Genomic DNA, 20,441 nt, shown 5'->3' with positions numbered 1-20,441 from the left:
AAGACCTGCCTTCACGACTAAAGACAGGTATTTTTGCGAAATTATAAAATGCTTTATTTCTGCTTTGACTGCACCAATAACTAAAAGAGCCACCTTGTCAGAATGCAGCATTACTGCTGCACAAGGTGGCTCTTTTAGTTTCTAACGGCTGGAGGGGGTGACAGTCCCTTTAGCGTTATAAACTTCTGTGAAGCACCTGGGGGTTCAAGCTGTTTAAGGCTAGTTTCACACTAACGTTTTGAGGAGCTGCGGAGGGCTGCAGACTTCCTCAGTGAAGTGCCGCCCTCGGCCACACCTCCGCCGCTAGCTCCGCCTACTTCTGCATGCGGCCGGCATGCAGCCTGCGTACCCATCTTTAACCCCTTTCTGACCTCGGACGGGATAGTACGTCCGAGGTCAGAAGCCCCGCTTTGATGCGGGCTCCGGCCGTGAGCCCGCATCAAAGCCGGGACATGTCAGCTGTTTTGAACAGCTGACATGTGCCCGTAATAGGCGGGGGCAGAATCGCGATGTGCCCGCGCCTATTAACTAGTTAAATGCCGCTGTCAAACGCAGACAGCGGCATTTAACTACCACATCCGGCCGGGCACCGGAAATGATCGCATCGCCGACCCCCGTCACATGATCGGAGGTCGGCGATGCTTCTGAATAGTAACCATAGACGTCCTTGAGACCTCTATGGTTACTGATCGCCGGTAGCTGTGAGCGCCACCCTGTGGTCGGCGCTCACAGCACACCTGATTTTCTGCTACATAGCAGGGAACATAAGATCGCTGCTATGTAGCAGAGGCGAGCGCGTTGTGCCTGCTTCTAGCCTCCCATGGAGGCTATTGAAGCATGGCAAAAGTATTAAAAAAAAAAGTTTAAAAAAAATGTGAAAAAAATAAAAAAATATAAAAGTTTAAATCACCCCCCTTTCGCCCCATTCAAAATAAATCAATAAAAAAAAAAACAACCTACACATATTTGGTATCGCCGTGTTCAGAATCGCCCGATCAATAAAAAAAAAAAAAGTATTAACCTGATCGCTAAACAGCGTAGCGAGAAAAAAATTAAAAACGCCAGAATTACATTTTTTGGGTCTCCGCGACATTGAATTAAAATGCAATAACGGGCAATCAAAAGAACGTATCTGCATCAAAATGCTATCACTAAAAACGCCAGCTCGGCACACAAAAAATAAGCCCTCAACAGACCCCAGATCACGAAAAATGGAGACGCTACGAGTATCGGAAAATGGCAAATTTTTTTTTTTTTTCAGCAAAGTTTGGAATTTTTTTTCACCACTTAGATAAAAAATAACCTAGTCATGTTAGGTGTCTATGGACTCGTAATGACCTGGAGAATCACAATGACAGGTCAGTTTTAGCATTTAGTGAACCTACCAAAAAAGCCAAGCAAAAAACAAGTGTGTGATAGCACTTTTTTTTTTGCAATTTCACCGCACTTGGAATGTTTTTCCCGTTTTCTAGTACACAACATGGTAAAACCAATGATGTCGTTCAAAAGTACAACTCGTCCTGCAAAAAATAAGCCCTCACATGGCCAAATTGACGGAAAAATAAAAAAAGTTATGGCTCTGGGAAGGGTGGGAGCGAAAAACAAACACGGAAAAACGGAAAATCCCAAGGTCATGAAGGGGTTAACATTAGGTCGTGCGGCTGTATGCGGATGCTTCCGCATGCATCGTTTTGACGATGCTGAGAAAAAAAAATTGCTACAAGCTGCGTTCTACGCTGGTCACAGCATCGTCAAAACGATGCATGCGGAAGCATCCGCATACAGCTGAACGACCTGCGTACCTAATGTTAAAGATAGGTACGCAGGACGCATGCCGGACGCATGCTGAAGTAGGTGGAGCTAGCGGCGGAGGTGCGGTCGAGGGCGGGGCTTCACGGAGGAAGTCTGCAGCCCTCCTCAGCTCCTCAAAACGCTAGTGTGAAACTAGCCTTATACACATCTAGATAAGTTGCCAAAGGGGTCTAGTTTCCAATATGGTGTCACTTGTTTGGGGTTTCCACTGGTTAGACACATCAGGGGCTTTCCAACTCTGACATGGCATCCGCTAATTATTCCAGCAAATTTTACATTCAAAAAGTCAAATGGCGCTCCTTCCCTTCCAGGCCTTGCCGTACACACAAACACTTGTCTTTCTCCACATATTGGGTATCTGTGCACTCAGGAGAAATTGCACAACAAACTGTATGGAGCAATTTCTCCTTTTACCCTTATGAAAATGCAAAATATGGAGCTAGAAAAGATTTATCTGGAAAAATGTGATTTTTTTTAAATAATTTTCACGGATCTAGGTTGTAAACTTCTGTGAAGCACCTGTGGGTTCAATGTGCTCAACACAAATCTAGATAAGTTCTCAAATGGGTTTAGTTTCCAAAATGGTGTCACTTGTTGGTGGTTTCCACTGTTTAGGCACATCAGGGGCTCTCCAAACATAAAATGGCGTCTGCTAATTATGTCAGCAAATTTTACATTCAAAAAGTGAAACGGCGCTCTTCCTTCCCTGTCGTGTGCCCAAACAGTAGATTTCCCCCACATATGGGGTATCGGCGTGCTCAGGAGAAATTGCACAACAGATTGTATGGTCCATTTTCTCCTGTTACCCTTGCGAAAGTAAAAAAAAAAAAAAATAGGTATAAAGGAATTTATTTTTTTTTAAGTTTATTTTTCCTTCCATATTCCAAAAATTCCTGTGAAGTACCTGAAGGGTTAATAAACTTCTTGAATGTGGTTTTGAGCACCTTGAGGGGGTGCAGTTTTTAGAATGGTGTCACTTTTGGGTATTTTCTGTCATGTAGACCCCTCAAAGTCACTTCAAATATGACGTGGTCCCTAAAACAAAATGGTTTTGCAAATTTTGTTGTAAAAATGAAAAAAAAAAAAAAAAATCGATTGTCAACTTTTAACCCTTATAACTTAACAAAAAAAAATTATGTTTCAAAAATTGTGCTAATGTAAAGTAGACATGTGGGAAATGTTATTTGTTAACTATTTTGTGCGATATGACTGATTTATGGGCATAAAAATTAAAAGTTTGAAAATTCCTAAATTTTCACCAAATTTCCGTGCTTTTTTCACAAATAAACAAGTCATAGAGAAGAAATGTTACCACTAACATTAAGTACAATATGTCACAAGAAAATCTCAGAATCAGTGGAATCCATTGAAGCTTTCCAGAGCTATGACGTCATAAAGTGACACTGGTCAGAATTGTAAAAATTGGCCTGGTCAGGAAGGTGAAAACAGGCTTAGGGGCGAAGGCATTAATAAAACTTTTTGCCCGATTCCTGAAGGGGTTTTTGCCAGAATATTAGTATAAAACATATGTTGCAAACTTTGTGTTGAGCAAACTTGAGTATTTGGGAGTTTTCACGCCAGTTTCAGCGAACGCAGCCAAAAAGGTGAAAGATACAGGGCATGGCAAAGCCCACCCAATAAATTAATCAAAATTTGTAGTCCAACTTACACCAGAAATGTTACTCCAGTCCTGAACTGGAGTTGCATTCCTGGTGAGGAACACATCAGTGATGTGAGTAATCCATTACATGGCCTCTTAGTGAATTAGGAGCATCTTACTTCTGGAACTCCATTATTAAGACTAGTGTACATACCTCCACTCTTAACCCCTTAGTGACATAGCCAATTTTGTACTTAATGACCAAGCCAATTTTTGCAATTTTTCTGACCACTGTCACTTTATTAGGTTATAGCTCTGGAACGATTCAACAGATCCCACTGATTCTGAGAATGTTTTTTCGTGACATATTGTACTACATATTAGTGGTAACATTTCTTCGATATGACTTGCATTTATTTATGAAAAACACGGAAATTTGGCAAAAATTTCAATTTTTGTGCCCTTAAATCAGAGAGTCATATCACACAAAATAGTTAATAAATAACATTTTCCACTTGTCTACTTTACATCAGCACAATTTTAGAAAAAACAGGATTTTTGGTTGCTTACCGTAAAATCTGTTTCTCGGAGCCTTCATTGGGGGACACAGGAACCATGGTGTATGCTGCTGCCACTAGGAGGCTGACACTATGCAAATAAAAAAGTTAGCTCCTCCTCTGCAGTGTACACCCTACCGACAGGAAGTAGGATATTCAGTTAGTGAGAAAGCAGTAGGAGAAGCAACATGTAAAAGAGAAAGAATAATATAATAATAATAAACTTTATATAGCGCCAACAAATTCCACGGCGCTCCATAGATTAACAGTTTCAAACACTCAAAGAGTGTTCAAAGAACTCAAACGTATACAGTAAACAGAGCTGTTCAACTTGGGAGGGTGCTGTGTCCCCCAATGAAGGCTCCGAGAAACAGATTTTACGGTAAGCAACCAAAAATCCTGTTTTCTCTATCGCCTTTCATTGGGGGACACAGGAACCATGGGACGTCCCAAAGCAGTCCCTGGGGTGGGAAAAACAGACTTCCATCAGGTCCGAGGACTCACCACTGCCGCCTGCAGGATCCTTCTGCCCAGGCTGGAGTCCGCCGTAGTTCGGCGAAACGTGTGGATGGAAGACCAGGTTGCCGCTTTGCAAAGCCGTCGGCAAAAGCCCCGTGACGTACCGCACTGTAAGCGCCGACTGCCCGGGTAGAGTGAGCTTTATCTCAGGAGGAGGCACTCTTGTTCTTGACCCGGTAAGCTTCGAAAGTTGCCGTTCTGATAGAGTGAGCAATAGTCGCCTTGGAAACCGGCAGGCCTCTACGCACGCCATCAGGGATGGCGAAAAGAGAATCCATCTTTCGGAAAGCGGCTGTGCTAGCCAGGGAGATCCTCACTGCCCTGACGAGGCCCAGCCTGTTCAACGATCACTCCAGAGGATGAGTCGGAGCTGGACAAAGGAAAGCTAGAACGATGCCCTCGTTGAGGTGGAAAGATGAAAACCACCCCAAGAAAGGAAGGAAGGAAGGAAGGAAGGCGGAGGCCTGGGACCACCTTGTCCTGGTGGAAAATCAAGAAAGGAGGTCGGCAAGAAATGGCCGCCAAGTCGAAAACACGGCGGATCGAAGAGATGCACCTGAGAAAGGCCACCTTCCGAGATAGAACTGACAGGGAAAACTCCCTGAGAGGCTCAAAGGGGGAACAACCAACACAACCTTTAAATCCCATGAATCCACAGAGGCCCTGTACGGAGGGACAGTGTGGGCTACTCCTTGAAGGAAGGTCGTAACCTGTGGCTGAGAAGATAACGCCTTCTTAAAAGGGAAGAAGAGCGCAGAAACCTGGCCCTTTAGGGAACTGAGAGCGAAGCCCGAATCCAGTCCTGCCTGAAGGAAAACCAAATGGAAGGCAGGGAAAAAGGACATAGGAGAAAAGCGGTTGGACTCGCATCAACGAAAGTATGCCCTCCAGGTAGGATAGTAAATCCTGCAAGAAGACGAAGGCTTCCCAGCCTGAATTATAGAGTGGCTCATCTGGGCCGAAAGGCCGGACGCTCTTAGAACTGTGGAGTCCACAGCCACACCGTTAAACTGAGCGACCGATAATTCGGGTGGCAGATCGGACCCTGAGACAGCATATCGGGTCCGTTTGGAAGGCACCAGGGGTGTCCGCGAGAAGATTGACGATGTCTGCAGACCAAGACCTCCTGTGCCAATCCAGGACGATCAGAATGACCGGCACCCATCCCGCCTTGATCTTTTTCGACAGCTTGGAAAAGCAAGGGAAGGCGTGGGAACCGATAGGGGAGCACGAACTGCGACCAAGGAATGGCCAGAGTGACAACACCACTGTGAGAGGATCACAGGACCCTGGGCCGACCCGAGGGGCCTTCCTGTTCAATCAGGACGCCATGAGGTCCACCTCTGGAGTCCCCCATTGAAGGGCAATCCGAAAGGAAACCTCCTGAAGAACCCTTCCCCCGCCGCGAGGCCCTCGCGGCCGAGGAAGTCGGCGGCCTAAAAGTCCATGCCGGGGACATGCACTGCGGAGCTCACCAGGACCGTTGCCTCTGTCCAAAGGAGGATCCTGGAATCTCAGCCGAGGCCAGGGAACGCCGAGTCCACCCCTGGTGGTAGACATATGCCACTGCTGTGTCATTGTCTGTCTGGATTCGAATTGGCAGGCTGCTGAGAATCCTTACCCAGTGAAGGAAAGACAGAAAGATGATCCGGAACTCGAGGACATTGATCGGCCAAGAGGACTCCTGCGCCGACCAACAACCCTGAAAGAACAGGAAACAAAGCCCCGCGCCTCCGCCGAGCGGGCTGGCGTCCGTCGTCACCACCTGCCAGGAACTGGAAGGAAGGCTGTGAAGGATCTACTCTGGGATAAGAGAAGTGACCTCGGCCACCAGTCGAGGAACCGTTTGACCCGGGAGAAAGCCGGATCGGACGATGCAGAGAAAAGACAGACCTGTCCCCTGTGATAGAATAGCCTGCCGAAGAAGTCTTGAATGAAACGGGCGAAGGGAAAATTGCTTCCGATGTTGCAACCAACCTCCTTAGGGCTTTCAAGGCCCGTCGGAGAAGAGGGGAGCCGAAAACCCTGGAGCAAGCGAATTTCCTGACAAAGGAGGGATATCCTGTCTTCGGGAAGGAAGACTCTGGTCCGACAAGTATCGAAGAACATGCCCGGAGATACGAGGTGCTGAACAAGATGGAACTTCTTCCTGTTGACGAGCCACCCGCAACGGCTAGAATGTCGGGAAAGATGGATAGACTTTCGGGAGCCTGAAACCGAAATTCCTGAGCCTCCATGGAAGCGATTACTGAACGAGGGAATATCATCCTGAAGTGTCTCCGACGAAACTTCCTGTTCAGCAGATTGAGATCCGGACTGGGACGAACCTTGTCGTCCTCTGTCAGTACAAAAAGATTCGAAGAGAAGCCTGTGAACCGTTGAACCGTTCCAGTTCTGGGACGGGAACGATTACCCCGGATTTAAGGAGGGAAACAATGGCAGTAAAGAAACCCGGGACTAGAGCGGGGTCTCTTGGAGGTTGGGATTTGAAGAAAACGATCCCAGGACCGTGAAATGAAGATTTTGTATCTAGAGGGAACAAGTGCCCTGGCCCATGCGTCCTCTACTGAGGAGACCCAGACGTCCCTGAGGAACAGAAGATGGTTGCCCAGCCTGAGAAACGGGCTGGGGTCTAGTCGTGGGTCATGCCTAGGTGGAACTTCCAGTCCTGGACCTGGATAATCCGCCTTAGGAGTAGCGGGCACGCCAGGAAAGAGTGAGACGAAGAATACCTTCTTCTCTTAACGTGCCTGTGGCCTCTGCTGTTGCGAAGAGGAATCTGATGCCGCGAAACTACGAAAAAGGTCGAAAAGACCGAAGTAGCCGCCTAAGGGAAAGTGGGCGAGGTCTGGAGAAGGGGACTGGTGCCGCCAGTGGCGTCCTTAATAATTTGGTCCAGCTTGGAACCGAAAGGACGTGAACCTTGAAAAGACAGGCTCGTAAGGGACTTCTTTGATGACTCTTGAGCCAAACAGTGCGACGGCTGGCAACAACATCACTGGGCGCCTGAGCGGCAGAAGACGCGACGTCCAGGGAACCAATTATTCCCCTGCGTGAGTAATCTGGGTGGCAAGTTCCGCCAGCCGGCCTGATGGAGCTCCAGCTTGAATGCCCCAACGGAGTTGTTTAGCCCCTCAGATACAGACTTTGAAACCCAAGTGGAAGCCAAAGTCGGGCATTGGGATGATGCGGCAGGTTTCGAAAGCCGACTTCACGAAGGATTCCATGATCCAATCGATGGAATCTTTCAGAGCCGCCCCACCGGACAGTATAAGGACTGTGTTGGTGGCAAGTCTAGCAGCCGACGGATCCACAGGGGGAGAGGTCGTTCTCTAACACCTCTCAATCCGGTTGGCAATGAGATCCGGAGGAAAGAGATTATGAGACTCCAAGACGCTTGTCTCATTGAGAACGTCTGGTCGAATTCGCTCTTTCTCTGGCCAGAAGCTCCTCGAATTCAGGATGAGGAGCCAATACCTTGGGAGGTAGTTTAGACCGTCTAAACGAAACCGCCTGATCTGCGGGTTTCGTAGAGGAATCTTTGATGCCACAGGTCTGATTGGTCGCTCCAATGAGGCTTTGAACCATATCCCTCATGTTAGCGATTTGGTTCGAACCCGGCCCCAAATTATCCTCCGAAGGCGCATCAGAGAAAACCTCGCCTGACTCCGGGGGTAAAGGCCAGGGGGAAGTCGACCACAGAGAAGGACCGTGGGGCGAAGTGGACCGAGAAGAGAACTCAGACCAGCGTTCCTGTCTGGATCTTTCGCGGCCTGTATTAGAAGTCTCGGACGGAGCTTCTTGCGACCCGCTGGCTACTACGGAAGTCTGTAGGGGCAACCGATCTAGCACGGACACAAGGGTCTGGGACACCCGTGTGAGATCCGCTACTGATAGAGTGGCAGGGGGGGGGTCCTGGGCGGTGAGCATAATGTGGATTGCTGCAGGCCTGCCTGAGAAAAGGTAGGAGGCCGGAAGCGAACTCCCGTAAAAATATACCGAACGGGTCCGAGCAAAAATTCAGAAGGGAAGAGTATCAGTCTGCGGTGCAGAGCTACTCACGGCAGACGCTGCGGTGGGCATAAGGCGAACACGCAAAGTGTTAGACTAAGGCAGAAGAGGGAGAACAAAAGCGACTTCCCTTAAGATTAGACATGGCGATGAAGAAGCCAGAAGGTTAGTACTCACGACAGGTGATGGATGGAAAGCTGCACCTCATGATGTGGATGGTCCTTAACGCAGGGGTGCAGGCAGACAGAGCAGACTTCTGGGACACTCTTCTGTCCAGGACCGGCTGCAATGCTGAGCCGCAAGGGATGAGGACGCCAGGCTATGCGCTTTGAGGAGCCAGCGCAAAGCGGTCCTGGTGCCGAAAAACCACTTCAGGGGCGCAGGAGAAAGTGGGCGGGGCTAACCGCCAGGATGGCGCTGGTGGGCGGGGCTCACCGACTTGAACCAGTCGGGCGGGAGAAAAGCCCGCCTGATGTAAGGAGGAAGTGGCGGAGTCGCGGCCGGAAGTAGGCCCCGGGGGAAGCCGGGGCCTAAATTAGAGGCCGGCGTCCACCGGTGCAAGACCGCGGCGCCGGAGCTGTGCGCCGCGGGTATGAAGCGGCGGGGCAGCCTGGGACAAAGGCATCGCGGCCGCAGAGAGCGGCCGGAGAAGCGTGGCTGTAGGGGCCCGAAGCGGCCTGCAAATGCCGCCGCGCTGGCAAAGATGGCAGGGGAGCCGCCACGCTGGCACAGATGGCGCTAAGGGCGGCCGGAACGTACGGTCGCAGGGGCCAGAAGCGGCGCGGCGGCCTGCAAACGCCGCCGCGCTGGCACAGATGGCAGAGGAGCCGCCGCGCTGGCACAGATGGCGCTAAGGGCGGCCGGAATCGTACGGTCGCAGGGGCCAGAACAGGAGGCAGAACGGCCGCAGCTATGGAAGCGGCGCGGCAGACAGAAAAGCACGGCCGCCGTGCGGTAAAGGGATCTCGGCCCGTGCGCGCGGATAAAAAGGCCCCTGCAACTGCGTGCAGCTGCCCGTGCAAACGGGGCGACGACCAGTGGGATCCCCCCCTTAGAAGATCTGTATGGGGTGGGATGGAATGGGGAAAATACTCACCTTAAATATCCCACGTCGTTACTAACCTGAAGAGGAATGAGACGTCCAGGGAGCTGATGGACGTCCTCGTCTCCGCAACCGACAGGCTCTGGTGGGCGAGTGGGTGGGGGACGGAGCCAGGACCGGACTTCTAAGCACGCTTGTGTGCTAGGATCTTGGTCCTGGTGAGGGATCTATGAGGATACGGGGTGGCAGTACACGCCGTACTCATAGTCCGCACTGTGGGACTACAGGTGTGACTGTTCACCCTGTATCCCTCCGGAAAAACCTGAAAAGAAAGGACGCACATTAAGGTAGATAAGGGTCTAATGAAAGACCCGTGTCCACCTCCTACTGACACTAAGCTAAACTGAATATCCTACTTCCTGTCGGTAGGGTGTACACTGCAGAGGAGGAGCTAACTTTTTTATTTGCATAGTGTCAGCCTCCTAGTGGCAGCAGCATACACCATGGTTCCTGTGTCCCCCAATGAAAGGCGATAGAGAAACTATTTTTTTTGTTAGGACATTATTAGGGTTAAAAGTTGATCAGCGCTTTTTCAGTTTTCAAACAAAATTTACAGAGCCATTTTTTTTAGGGACCACATCACATTTGGAGTTGGGGAGGGGGTCAATATGACAGATATTACCGAAAAGTGACACCATTCTAAAAACTGCTCCCCTTAAGGTGCTCAAAACCACATTCAAGAAGTTTATTTACCTTCAGGTGCTTCACGAGAACTAAAGCAATGTGCAAGGAAAAAAATTAACATTTTACTTTTTTCACAAAAAAATTTAATTGAGACCCACACTTCTTTATTTTCACAGGGTAACAAGAGAAAATGGACTAAAAAAATTAGTTTTGCAATTTCTCCTGAGTACACCGATGCCCCGTATGTGGGGAAAAGCTACTGTCTGGGCACATGGTAGGGCTCAGAAGGGAGGGAGCACTGTTTGACTTTTTGAACGCAAAATTGGCTGGGATCAATGGCGGGCGCCATGTCGCGTTTGGAGACCCCCTGATGTACCTAAACAGTGGAAACCCCCCAATTCTAAAATAATTTTTTATTTTATTTTTTTTTCCCTAACTAAGGGGGTGATAAAGGGGACTTTTATTTACTATTTATTACAATTTTTTTTATTTTGATTATGGTGATCGGGTCTATCACAGTGATCAAAATAAGCCAATAGGAAAAATCTATTGTTGCCGGGTGACGGGTGGCAAATCTCAACGGGAGTACTGCGCATACGCCACCATTTTCTTCCCAGAAGAAGACGCCACGCGCCGAGGGACAGAGCCGGAATGACTGGGGGATGCTGGAGGTACCGGAGGGGGGCTTGGAGAACCCCATTTCTCTCTCCTCTGGTATGCTTGATCATATCAGAGGAGAGAGAAATAAATTCTTTTTTTTTTTGCGGGGATCACAACACTGAGGATGGTAAAAACCGGCCCGAATCATGTTTTCATGTAGCCGAGACCCCGGAGATTTTCTGATGCTGGGGGGCGCTATACCTTTATTTCTCAGTGCCGTGGAATTAGTACCCTTAACTGCCGCTGTTAAAAGGCATATCGGCAGTCGTTAAGGGGTTAATGAATCAAACCCTTAGTCTTCCTTGCTTTGACTTACCCACATAGCTTCATTATTTGCAACCACAAGTGCAAACTCATGTCTCTTGTCAATCTTGTGCTTGGTGCGTACAAACATTTCTATCATTTTCTGCGAAGAGTTTAGGGCATTGGTTTTAGACCTAGGAAAAAGAAATACAGTATGATTTTATTTACAGCTACTAAAAATGTAAAAGTCTTTACTTAACAGAGACACAAGCAAAGAAAAAAGCCGGATTACTCACCGGTAATACTCTTTTAGTGAGTCCACGACAGCACCCCACTGGAGAGGGATCCGCCCCGCAGGAACAGGAAACCTACCAAGAAATAAAAGGGGGCGGTCCGCCTCTCCTCCTCAGTTTTGATTTCCGAGTACCCGGAGGACCGCCAGTATTAGGCAAATATAATTTATTTCATTTTCAAACTTATTTGCTCATATATGATTAAAAGAATTTTACTCAATAGTAAGTACTATATTAATATAGGGAGGGATATAAGAGGGTGCTGTCGTGGACTCACTAAAAGAGTATTACCGGTGAGTAATCCGGCTTTTTCCCTTTCGCCACGACAGCACCCCACTGGAGATCTTACAGAGACCATCACCTAGGGGGGGACCACCGTGCTGAGGACAGTCCTGCCAAAGTCTAGGTCAGAAGTTGACGATAGGTCAAGCCTATAGTGATTATAGAATGTAGAGGGATTTGACCAAGTTGCCGCCTTACATATAGTCTCAATTGGGACCTCTCCCCTTTCTGCCCAGGAGGATGCCATAGCTCTGGTAGAGTGCGCTGTTATGCCTTCCGGAGGGTTTTCTTTACTCGCGGAATAGGCCAGTCTGATAGACTCTCTGATCCACCGGGATAACGTGCTTTTCGTTATTCCATGACCCTTCTTGTGACCCTGGAAGGAAATAAACAGAGCCCTACACTGTCGCCAGCTACAGGTTCTTTCAATGTACTTTAACACTACTCTTAACATCTAGAGTGTGGTACTTTTGTTCTTCAGGAGTGGAAGGATTACTGAAGAAAGTGGGCAAGATTATTTCCTGAGACCTATGAAATGTCTTAGCTACTTTGGGAAGGTAGGAAGGGTCTGGTTTAAGGACCAACTTATCCTGAAAGGTTAACAGGAAAGGTGGATCTATAGAGAGTGCTTGGATGTCACTGATTCTCCGGGCTGAAGTCAGTGCTACCAAGAGGGCCGTTTTTAGTGATAGGATCTTGATTGGTATTGAATCTATTGTTTCAAATGGAGAGTCTGTTAGGGCTTGTAAAACTAAGTTTAGATCCCAGGGAGGAACTCTAGGTATATTAACTGGATTTATCCGTTCACAGGCTGTAATAAATCGGGATACCCATCTATTCCCCGCAATGTTATGGCCATAGAGAGCTCCTAGTGCTGAAACATGAACTTTTAAGGTGTTTGCAGTTAAACCTAGTTCTCTCCCTTTTTGAAGAAATTCCAGGATAGACTGTATCGGAATTTCTGACGTGTTTGAAGATGTATGGAATTGTAGGAATTTCTTCCATATTTTTGTGTAAATCTTTGTAGTGGAAGGTTTTCTACTCTGGAGGAGCGTGTTTATCAATCCCTCCGAGAACCCCCTTGATTTTAGCATCTGCCTCTCAAATTCCAGGCCGTGAGATGTAGACTGTCCACTTGAGGGTGGAAAAACGGACCCTGGAAGAGAAGATTGGGTGTTGAGGGGAGGACCCAAGGATCTGAGACCGACATGGTTTGCAGCCACGAGAACCATGGTCTCTTGGGCCAGAATGGAGCTATTAGTATCACCCTCGCTCCTTCGGTTCTGATTTTGCGAATGACTTGGGGCAGCAGTATGATCGGCGGAAAAGCATATGCTAGACTGAACTGCCAAGGGGCTTGGAGAGCGTCTAGAATGTCCGGATGATCCGCTAGAGATAGGGAGGCAAATTTCCGGACTTTTTTGTTTCTCCTTGTGGCGAAGAGATCTACTTGAGGTTGACCCCATAGGGATACTATATCTTGAAAAATCTGCTGGTTTAGGCACCACTCTCCTTGTTTCACGGTGTGTCGACTTAAGAAGTCTGCCTGCTGGTTGTTTTCCCCTCTTATGTGCAGTGCAGTAAGGGATGTTAGGCGACTTTCTGCTAGGTTCAGGATTTCTGTAGCAGAAGACATCAGAGTCTCTGATCGCGTGCCTCCTTGCCTGTTTAGATACGCCACTGTGGTGGTGTTGTCGGAAAGGATTCTGACGTCTTTCCCTCGTAGCTGTGGGAGAAAATGGCATAAGGCGTATTTTACTGCATTTAATTCTTTAACATTAGAGGAATAGCAGCTTTCCTCCATGTTCCAAAGCCCTTGGCAAAAATCATTCCCCATATGAGCGCCCCATCCATGAGGACTGGCGTCCGTGGTTATGGTATGAGATGGCGTTATTATCCATGGAACACCACTCATTAAATGGTCTGAATTCAGCCACCACGTTAAGGAAGTTAAAACTTCCTGAGATAAGGTTATTTTCACATTTAGGTGACCAGATAACCGTCTATCTTCTTGTAAAATCTGGTGTTGCAGTGTACGGGTATGTTGTTGAGCCCATTTTACCGCAGGTATACAAGAGATAAGGGATCCTAGTAAGGACATAGCTTGTCTTAGGGATATACGTGGATTGTTTATCGCCGCTAGGACCTTGTGTTTGATCAGTAGTATTTTTACCTGAGGCAGGAGACACTTTTGAGATACGGAGTCTAGATGGAACCCCAAGAACGCCTGGCAGGATAGCGGAGTGAGTCTGGATTTGTTGGTATTGATTATCCAGCCTAAATCCTGTAGAGAAGAAATTGCATGAGCCAAACGATCAGCACATTGAGTAACTGAATTTCCAATGACCAAAAAGTCATCCAGATAGGGAACAATTAAGGTTTCTTTTTGGCGAAGGTAGGCCATCACCTCTAGCATTATCTTGGTAAAGATCCTCGGTGCTGTTGAAAGGCCGAAGGGCATGGCTGTATATTGGAAATGATGAATCTCGCCGTTGATTGTCACTGCTACTCTGAGGTACTTTTGGTATCTGTCATGGATAGGGAGATAATAAGCATCTTTCAAATCAATGCCCCCCATCATACAGTTTGGAAAGAGGAGTTTTATGGTGGATCTAATGGATTCCATCTTAAATGTATGGTTTTTGACAAATGAATTGAGCTTTTTAAGGTTTATGATGGTCCTGAAAGAACCGTCGGGTTTAGAAATTAGGAATAAGGGAGAGTAGAATCCTCTGCCTTCCTGTCCCTCGGGGACTTGGACTAAAACCCGCTTTGATAATAGGGTTTGAATTTCTAGCTCTAGAGCCTGCTGTTGTGCGGGCGAGCTGAGGGATGTTATAATATATGACTCGTGGGGAACACGAGAGAATTGTAGTTTAATTCCATCTCGGATGATGTTTAAAACCCACGAGCTAGATGTTACTTTTTCCCATTGGGTGGCGAAAAATTTCAGTCTGCCCCCTACTGGTATATCCTCAGAATTTATTGTCTTTTGGGGGGTTGGGTCTTCTAAACATGGTACCTCTTTGCCTGTCCTCTTTAGTAGTCCATGTTGTAGACCGGTCTCCTCTTAAAGGCTCTCCTGTAAAAGGGAATAGAGGAATCAGGGAAAGCTTTCTTCCTGTCCTTTGCCTTTTTGAGTATCTCATCTAAGGTCTTGCCAAAGAGGTACTCACCCTCGCATGGGATTGCGCATATTTTGGATTTAGACTGCGCGTCCCCTTTCCAGCTTTTCATCCAAAGTGCGCGTCTTGCATTATTCACAAGACCTGCGGATCTCGCTGCTAACCGAAGAGAGTCGGCAGATGCGTCCGCCATAAAAGCTGCTGCTCCACATATTAAGGGGATGGCCGCTCGAAGTTTCTCTCTCGAAACTTTATTTTCGATCTGCTGGTCCAACTGATCAATCCAAATGATCATTGACCGGGCAGCGCAGGTGCTGGCTACTGCAGGTTTAAAAATTCCAGTAGCCGCCTCCCAAGATCGCTTAAGGGATGATTCAGCTTTGCGATCTAATGGATCGACCAGAAGTCCCGCATCCTCCACAGGCAGAGTGGATTGCTTGGAGGTAGAAGCTACGGCTGCATCGACCTTAGGCACTTTGGTCCATGTAAGGAGCTCCTCATCACTAAACGGATATTTACGTTTAGACGCGGAGGGCAAAAAGCTTCTTTGATCCTGCTTCTCCCACTCTCTTTTAATTAATGCTTTCACCGCTGGTATAACCGGAAAACATCTCCTCTTTCTCTCTGCCAAACCCGCAAACATAATTTCCTGCGTGGTTTGCGCACCCTTTACCTCCTCACACCCCATGGTATTGCGGATTGATTTTACCAAGTTGTCCACACTGTCTAAGGGGAAACATGAACGCCCCTCGATTTCTGAGGAAGATGATGATGATGATGATGATAGGTAGGCTTCTGACAGTACCGTCTGGTCACTTTCGGAGTCTGACATAAGTGTTGGTGTTTTGGACTTAGCTTTACGCGGTTTTTCCTGGGTCATATTTTTAAGCTCCTCTCTAATAATGGCCCGTAAGTCCGTAACGGACACTGTCGCTCCCTGAGTTGTTTCCTTAAAACAGTCTTTGCACAGTTTTTTGGGGTATGAGTCCGGAAGGGGCTGGCTACACAAGGCACATTCCTTATGCTTGGACTTTTGTCGTTTTTTAGACTGGGCGTAATAAGTAGCGAGAGAGAGAGAAAAGAGAGAGAAATAGGGAGACAGCGTCAGCTTAATAGGCAGAGTTTAAACACTCACCCAGTGAAGCGAATAGTACCGGATCAGAAGGCCGAGATCCTGTTCTGGAACCGTCACTCTTACGAGCGGACTCCGAGGATCCTTTGGTGTGATCTTTGGTGGGGGGCACTGGATCTCCAGCTGTGGGGTCCATGGCACCTGGGGATGACATCTCTGCATCGCCGCATTATTGTTTCTGGGCGTTTTTAAATAGTGCGCCCTTTTTCCTCTTTTTTTTTTTTCCCCGCTGCGCAATGCGCATGCGCGGGTTGCCGCTGGCTCCCCCGCCCCAGATCCGGCCTAGGCGCCCCGGAAGTGACTCCTTCAGTTCCGGGGTAGCCAGTATTGCGGCGGTCGGCGCATGCGCGGTCCGGGATTCAGCGCCGGACCGCAATGGAGGTTCTCTTACCCGGCTCCTTGCCGCACCGCACGCCGGAGAAGACGCCGGGCGGCCCTCCCCGGACCCGGCCGTCTGCTCCATCCACCAGCTGAGGAGGGAGCCGTCTAACGGAACTCTCCCGACGCTGCTTCTGAGCTGCAGCCCCTGCCGTTCTCAAGGATACCGTGCAGGCGGCATGCTAGCCCAGGTATGTCCTGTAGTCCTGTCGTTCCTGGATTGTTCCCGCAGGAACAGGAAACCTAAACTGAGGAGGAGAGGCGGACCGCCCCCTTTTATTTCTCGGTAGGTTTCCTGTTCCTGCGGGGCGGATCCCTCTCCAGTGGGGTGCTGTCGTGGCGAAAGGGAAAAAAATAATAACACAAATTCCAACATTCTGAGACCATGTCTACTGTATATGGTGCGTGCTTTTCCACAGAATACCTACCCATTGAACGATTCTAGCTTCTGAGAGGACATTTCTTCTGACAAATCCAGGCAAATTATCTGAAGGAGATAAAAATAGTGATAGTTTCCTGTAGGATGACATACCATCCTGAAATGGACAAAGTGAGAGAGTGAAGCATATCAGCAAATTCTCCTCCACGCTGCCCAATCCACACTCCCCTGTACACATGAACCCTGCTGGTAATAGACATGAAGCTCCCTGGTCTTACTAAATCTTACAATGCAAACCACAACTGTCAATAATCCTTCTTGAGAAGGGGAGTCCTATAAAAGCAACACTTATGTTCCCCCTTTATTTTTACCAAATATTCTGTAGCAATTGAGGAGGACATATTGGCAACATATAGAGTAGGATAATTCTAACCCCCATATGTACGTGATCAGTATCTTAAAGGTATTCCATCATTGGATTCTTTTGCTATGTAATCTGAGAGCAGTATAAAGTAGGCAGAGAGACACTGATTCCAACACTTGTCCTCTTGGTGCAGTTTTGATAAAATCATGCTTTTCTCTGCTGCATGTCACACAGTTCTCTGAATGCTGAGCTCGGTATAACCCTGCCCACACCACTAATTGACAGCATTATATGTTTACTGGGCATTGGTCAAAAGCTGACAGTCAGTGGTGGGACTACATGGCATGACACAAACAATCCTCTAGTAATCTCCAAATAATGGACCTTTTTTTATATATACAATACGCACCACTTTTTCTGGGCAATTTACCCTTGGTGTTTTAACTTGGAATTCCACAGGGGAAGGAAGGACACAACTTGGGGGAGCAGTGATTGGTTGGGATGGCTCCTCTGCCTGTGCTGCTTCACCCTCTCCTTCACTTCGGCTGCCCACTATAGGCTGTGGTGGCACTCCCCTGTCTTCAGCACCCTCCGGGTTGGAACGTGTATGAGGCCTCTGTTCCAGCGTTCTTTCGCCATCTTCCACAGGTTCGGAGATATCCATATTGCATGTCTCCTCTGTAGGGCTATCCAGCTTTATGGTGGGGTGTCCAACGAATAATGGATAGAAGAAAAGCTAAGATATTGATCCTGTAACGTAATGATGACTGCATTAACTCATTGTGTAATCTACAAAATATAAATCACATGTAACTACAGATAAACTTGACAACACCTTTCCCCCTGCCTTACTATCGTTTTTCATCAGCAATGAAAGGAAATAGGCAAAAATCCACATTCTTTGTATTTGTATATTTATTTTACTACACTAGCGCAAAGCAAGAGCAGGACCTTTAATGGGAACCTGTCACCCCCCAAAATGGAAGGTGAGCAAAGCCCACCGGCATCAGGGGCTTATCTACAGCATTCTGTAATGCTGTAGATAAGCCCCCGATGGATCCTGAAAGATGAGAAAAGCAGGTTAGATTATACTCACCCAGGGGTGGTCCCGGTACGATGGGCGTCGCGGTCCGGTCCCTCCCATCTTCTTACAATCACATCCTCTTCTTGTCTTCACGCTGTGGCTCTGGCGCAGGCGTACTTTGTCTGCCCTGTTCAGGGCAGAGCAAAGTACTGCAGTGCGCAGGCGCTGGGAAAGGTCAGAGAGGCCCAGCACCTGCGCACTTCAGTACTTTGCCCTCAACAGGGCAGACAAAGTACGAATGCGCTTCTCAGGCGCCTGGATGTGTCACAATTACATCCCAGTGTGTCATCCATGTGCGGGAAGTTTTGAGGCCCGTGCTGCTGGGAAACATGAACACGCTCTGTGGAAACACACTGACGTGCACAGCAACATAGATTTCAATGGGTCTACGTGTGTCAGAGCCTCCAGTACGTGTGAAAACGGTGACTACACGTACTGGAGACACGGACGTGTGAAAGCGGCCTAAGACATCTGAAGAGGAGTCTACTACGTGCGAGTGTCGGCGTACACTCCCGGAACTGATGCATGACAGAGCGCACGTTCACTCTCTCAGTACCCTTAGTCTATGGCTCCACCGATGCATACGATCTGTGAGGGGGTCTGGACGTAAGCCTCGGAGGGGCCACCGAACACAATGTGAAAGTACTGTACTCACTCACAGTGTGCTGACAAGCTGCGGAGCGCCTACATGTGATATGGCCGCGGTGTGGTGGGAATATGTGGCCATGGGGTGGCAGCATTATTTGGTAAGGTTCTCTGCAGAGGTGCTTGAGCTCATCTTTCAAGACCCTAATGAAGCGAAGACCACCAGGGGGCGGCACTGTGAACACCGCCTTCTGAACACTATAGGCATGGTACAATATTCCAGACTTAGGACCCTACTTTCCATTTTGCCCAGGAGCACAGGTAGTATAAGCCCCTGACTAGGGACCACCCATGAAGCCAGCGACTGAAGACAGTTCCACATTTTCATAGCCCCTACATCCACACACGTGTATTGACAGGCTGTGGTTTGTTTTGCATCACGTATCTGTGGCCTCTTACATAATCACTGTTTTTACATTGACTACTACAAAGGCCGGCTGACCAGTGCTGGAACTTGTAGTGCCGCAGCCTAAACACAAGGCAGCAGTCCCCGTTGGTAACACATGGTGCACCTCCGCGGCACTACTTTTTCGGGCTCACCTTACTGCGGATGCGGCAGAGGTTCTTCTGATCCTGTCTCTCTTCAGTAGTTGATACACCAGGCAGACATGTCTGACCAGGAAGTGCTTGCCGGAGCGGTGCATTATGGGACGTGTAGTTCAGTGCTCCCTGACATCATGTGACGTGTGGAGAGACATGAAGTAGACACGAGCAATGTAATTGTCGGCATGTAATGTAATGCCTAGCTATAGGGAAGCCCATTATCCGAATGGGCAGAGCTGAGTAGATTTGTGAGGTAATTTTCCCTGCTCGTCATGGAGACTAGGAGCTGCCCTGGATATTCTGGGAGAGTGCAAGTGTGGAGTGACTTTCTTCCATGTTGTACTGCAATGTGGTTTTCCATGGAAGCTGTCAGTGTAGTATAAAACAAGCCTGCAATACCTTCTAGTAAGAAAAGTACAGCCATCCTCCTGGTCACTGTAACATGACGTATACGCCAGCCAGCGGGTCGGTGGAGCGCCCCTGTAAGAAGAGGCTGGGTACCCCATACAATGTATGGTATTGTAAGAGCCCGATATGGCGATAATAAGTATGAGTTATAAACCTTTATGATCTCATTAAAAATGTGCAAAAGAATTAATGGAATCTGTCATGTAGAAAATGGTATCTGGTCTGCAGGCAGGACGTTATGGCCCAGGAGCAGATTGACAGACATTTTTGTCAGAAAACTTTCAATTTAGGCTACTTTCACACTTGAGTCGGTACGGGGCCGTTGCCATGTGTCGGCCCGACGGACAGTGTGATTGATGTAGCACAACGGGGGCAGCGGATGCAGTTTTTCAACGCATCCACTGCCCCATTGTAATGTCAAGGGAGGAGGGGGCGGAGTTCCGGCCGCCCATGCGCGGTCGGAAACGGTGGATTCGACGCACAAAAAAAAGTTACATGTAACGTTTTTTGTGCTGACTCCGCCAAAACACGACGCATCTGTCGCACGACGGATGCGACGTGTGGCAATGCGTCGCTAATGCAAGTCTATGGAGGAAAAATGCATCCTGTGGGCACATTTGTAGGATGCGTTTTTTTCTCCAAAACGACGCATTGCAACGTACGCCAAACCACGCTAGTGT

General features: G+C 48.2%; 2 protein-coding genes across 3 annotated transcripts in view; both read right to left on the bottom strand.

The window, feature by feature from the left end:
• Positions 1–19,456, bottom strand: part of BABAM1 (BRISC and BRCA1 A complex member 1) — a 64,859-nt gene extending 45,403 nt beyond the window's left edge. For both annotated transcript variants that reach the window (XM_069739128.1, XM_069739136.1), the window contains exons 1-4: positions 19,351–19,456; positions 17,491–17,831; positions 16,767–16,825; positions 11,202–11,322 (exon numbers count right to left, since the gene is read on the bottom strand). In XM_069739128.1, coding sequence (XP_069595229.1) covers positions 11,202–11,322; positions 16,767–16,825; positions 17,491–17,745 — 435 coding nt within the window. In that variant the 5' untranslated portion in view covers positions 17,746–17,831; positions 19,351–19,456. The remainder of the gene's footprint in view (positions 1–11,201; positions 11,323–16,766; positions 16,826–17,490; positions 17,832–19,350) is intronic.
• On the bottom strand, positions 11,332–16,588 carry LOC138649033 (uncharacterized). The gene is made up of 4 exons (XM_069739115.1): positions 15,964–16,588; positions 14,111–14,231; positions 13,877–13,987; positions 11,332–13,429 (listed from the first exon to the last, which is right to left on the bottom strand). The coding sequence occupies exons 1-4, from the start codon at positions 16,120–16,122 to the stop codon at positions 12,129–12,131; spliced, it is 1,692 nt and encodes a 563-aa protein (XP_069595216.1). The 5' UTR covers positions 16,123–16,588; the 3' UTR covers positions 11,332–12,128.
• Positions 19,457–20,441: the final 985 nt, after the last annotated feature.

This window comes from Ranitomeya imitator, chromosome 1, assembly GCF_032444005.1.
Source record: "Ranitomeya imitator isolate aRanImi1 chromosome 1, aRanImi1.pri, whole genome shotgun sequence".
NCBI lineage: Eukaryota > Metazoa > Chordata > Amphibia > Anura > Dendrobatidae > Ranitomeya > Ranitomeya imitator.
The sequence above is the reverse complement of the archived record's forward strand: the minus strand, read 5'-3'. Positions and strand labels throughout refer to the sequence as shown.

Coding starts and splice junctions, on each gene's coding strand:
- LOC138649033 (XM_069739115.1), bottom strand. CDS start 16,122: ATGCAGAGATGTCATCCCCAGGTGCCATGGACCCCACAGCTGGAGATC. Junction 13,988..14,110: donor TTACCAAGATAATGCTAGAG/GTGATGGCCTAC, acceptor TCTTCTCTACAG/GATTTAGGCTGGATAATCAA. Junction 13,430..13,876: donor AAAAGTGTCTCCTGCCTCAG/GTAAAAATACTA, acceptor TTTCTCCCACAG/CTACGAGGGAAAGACGTCAG.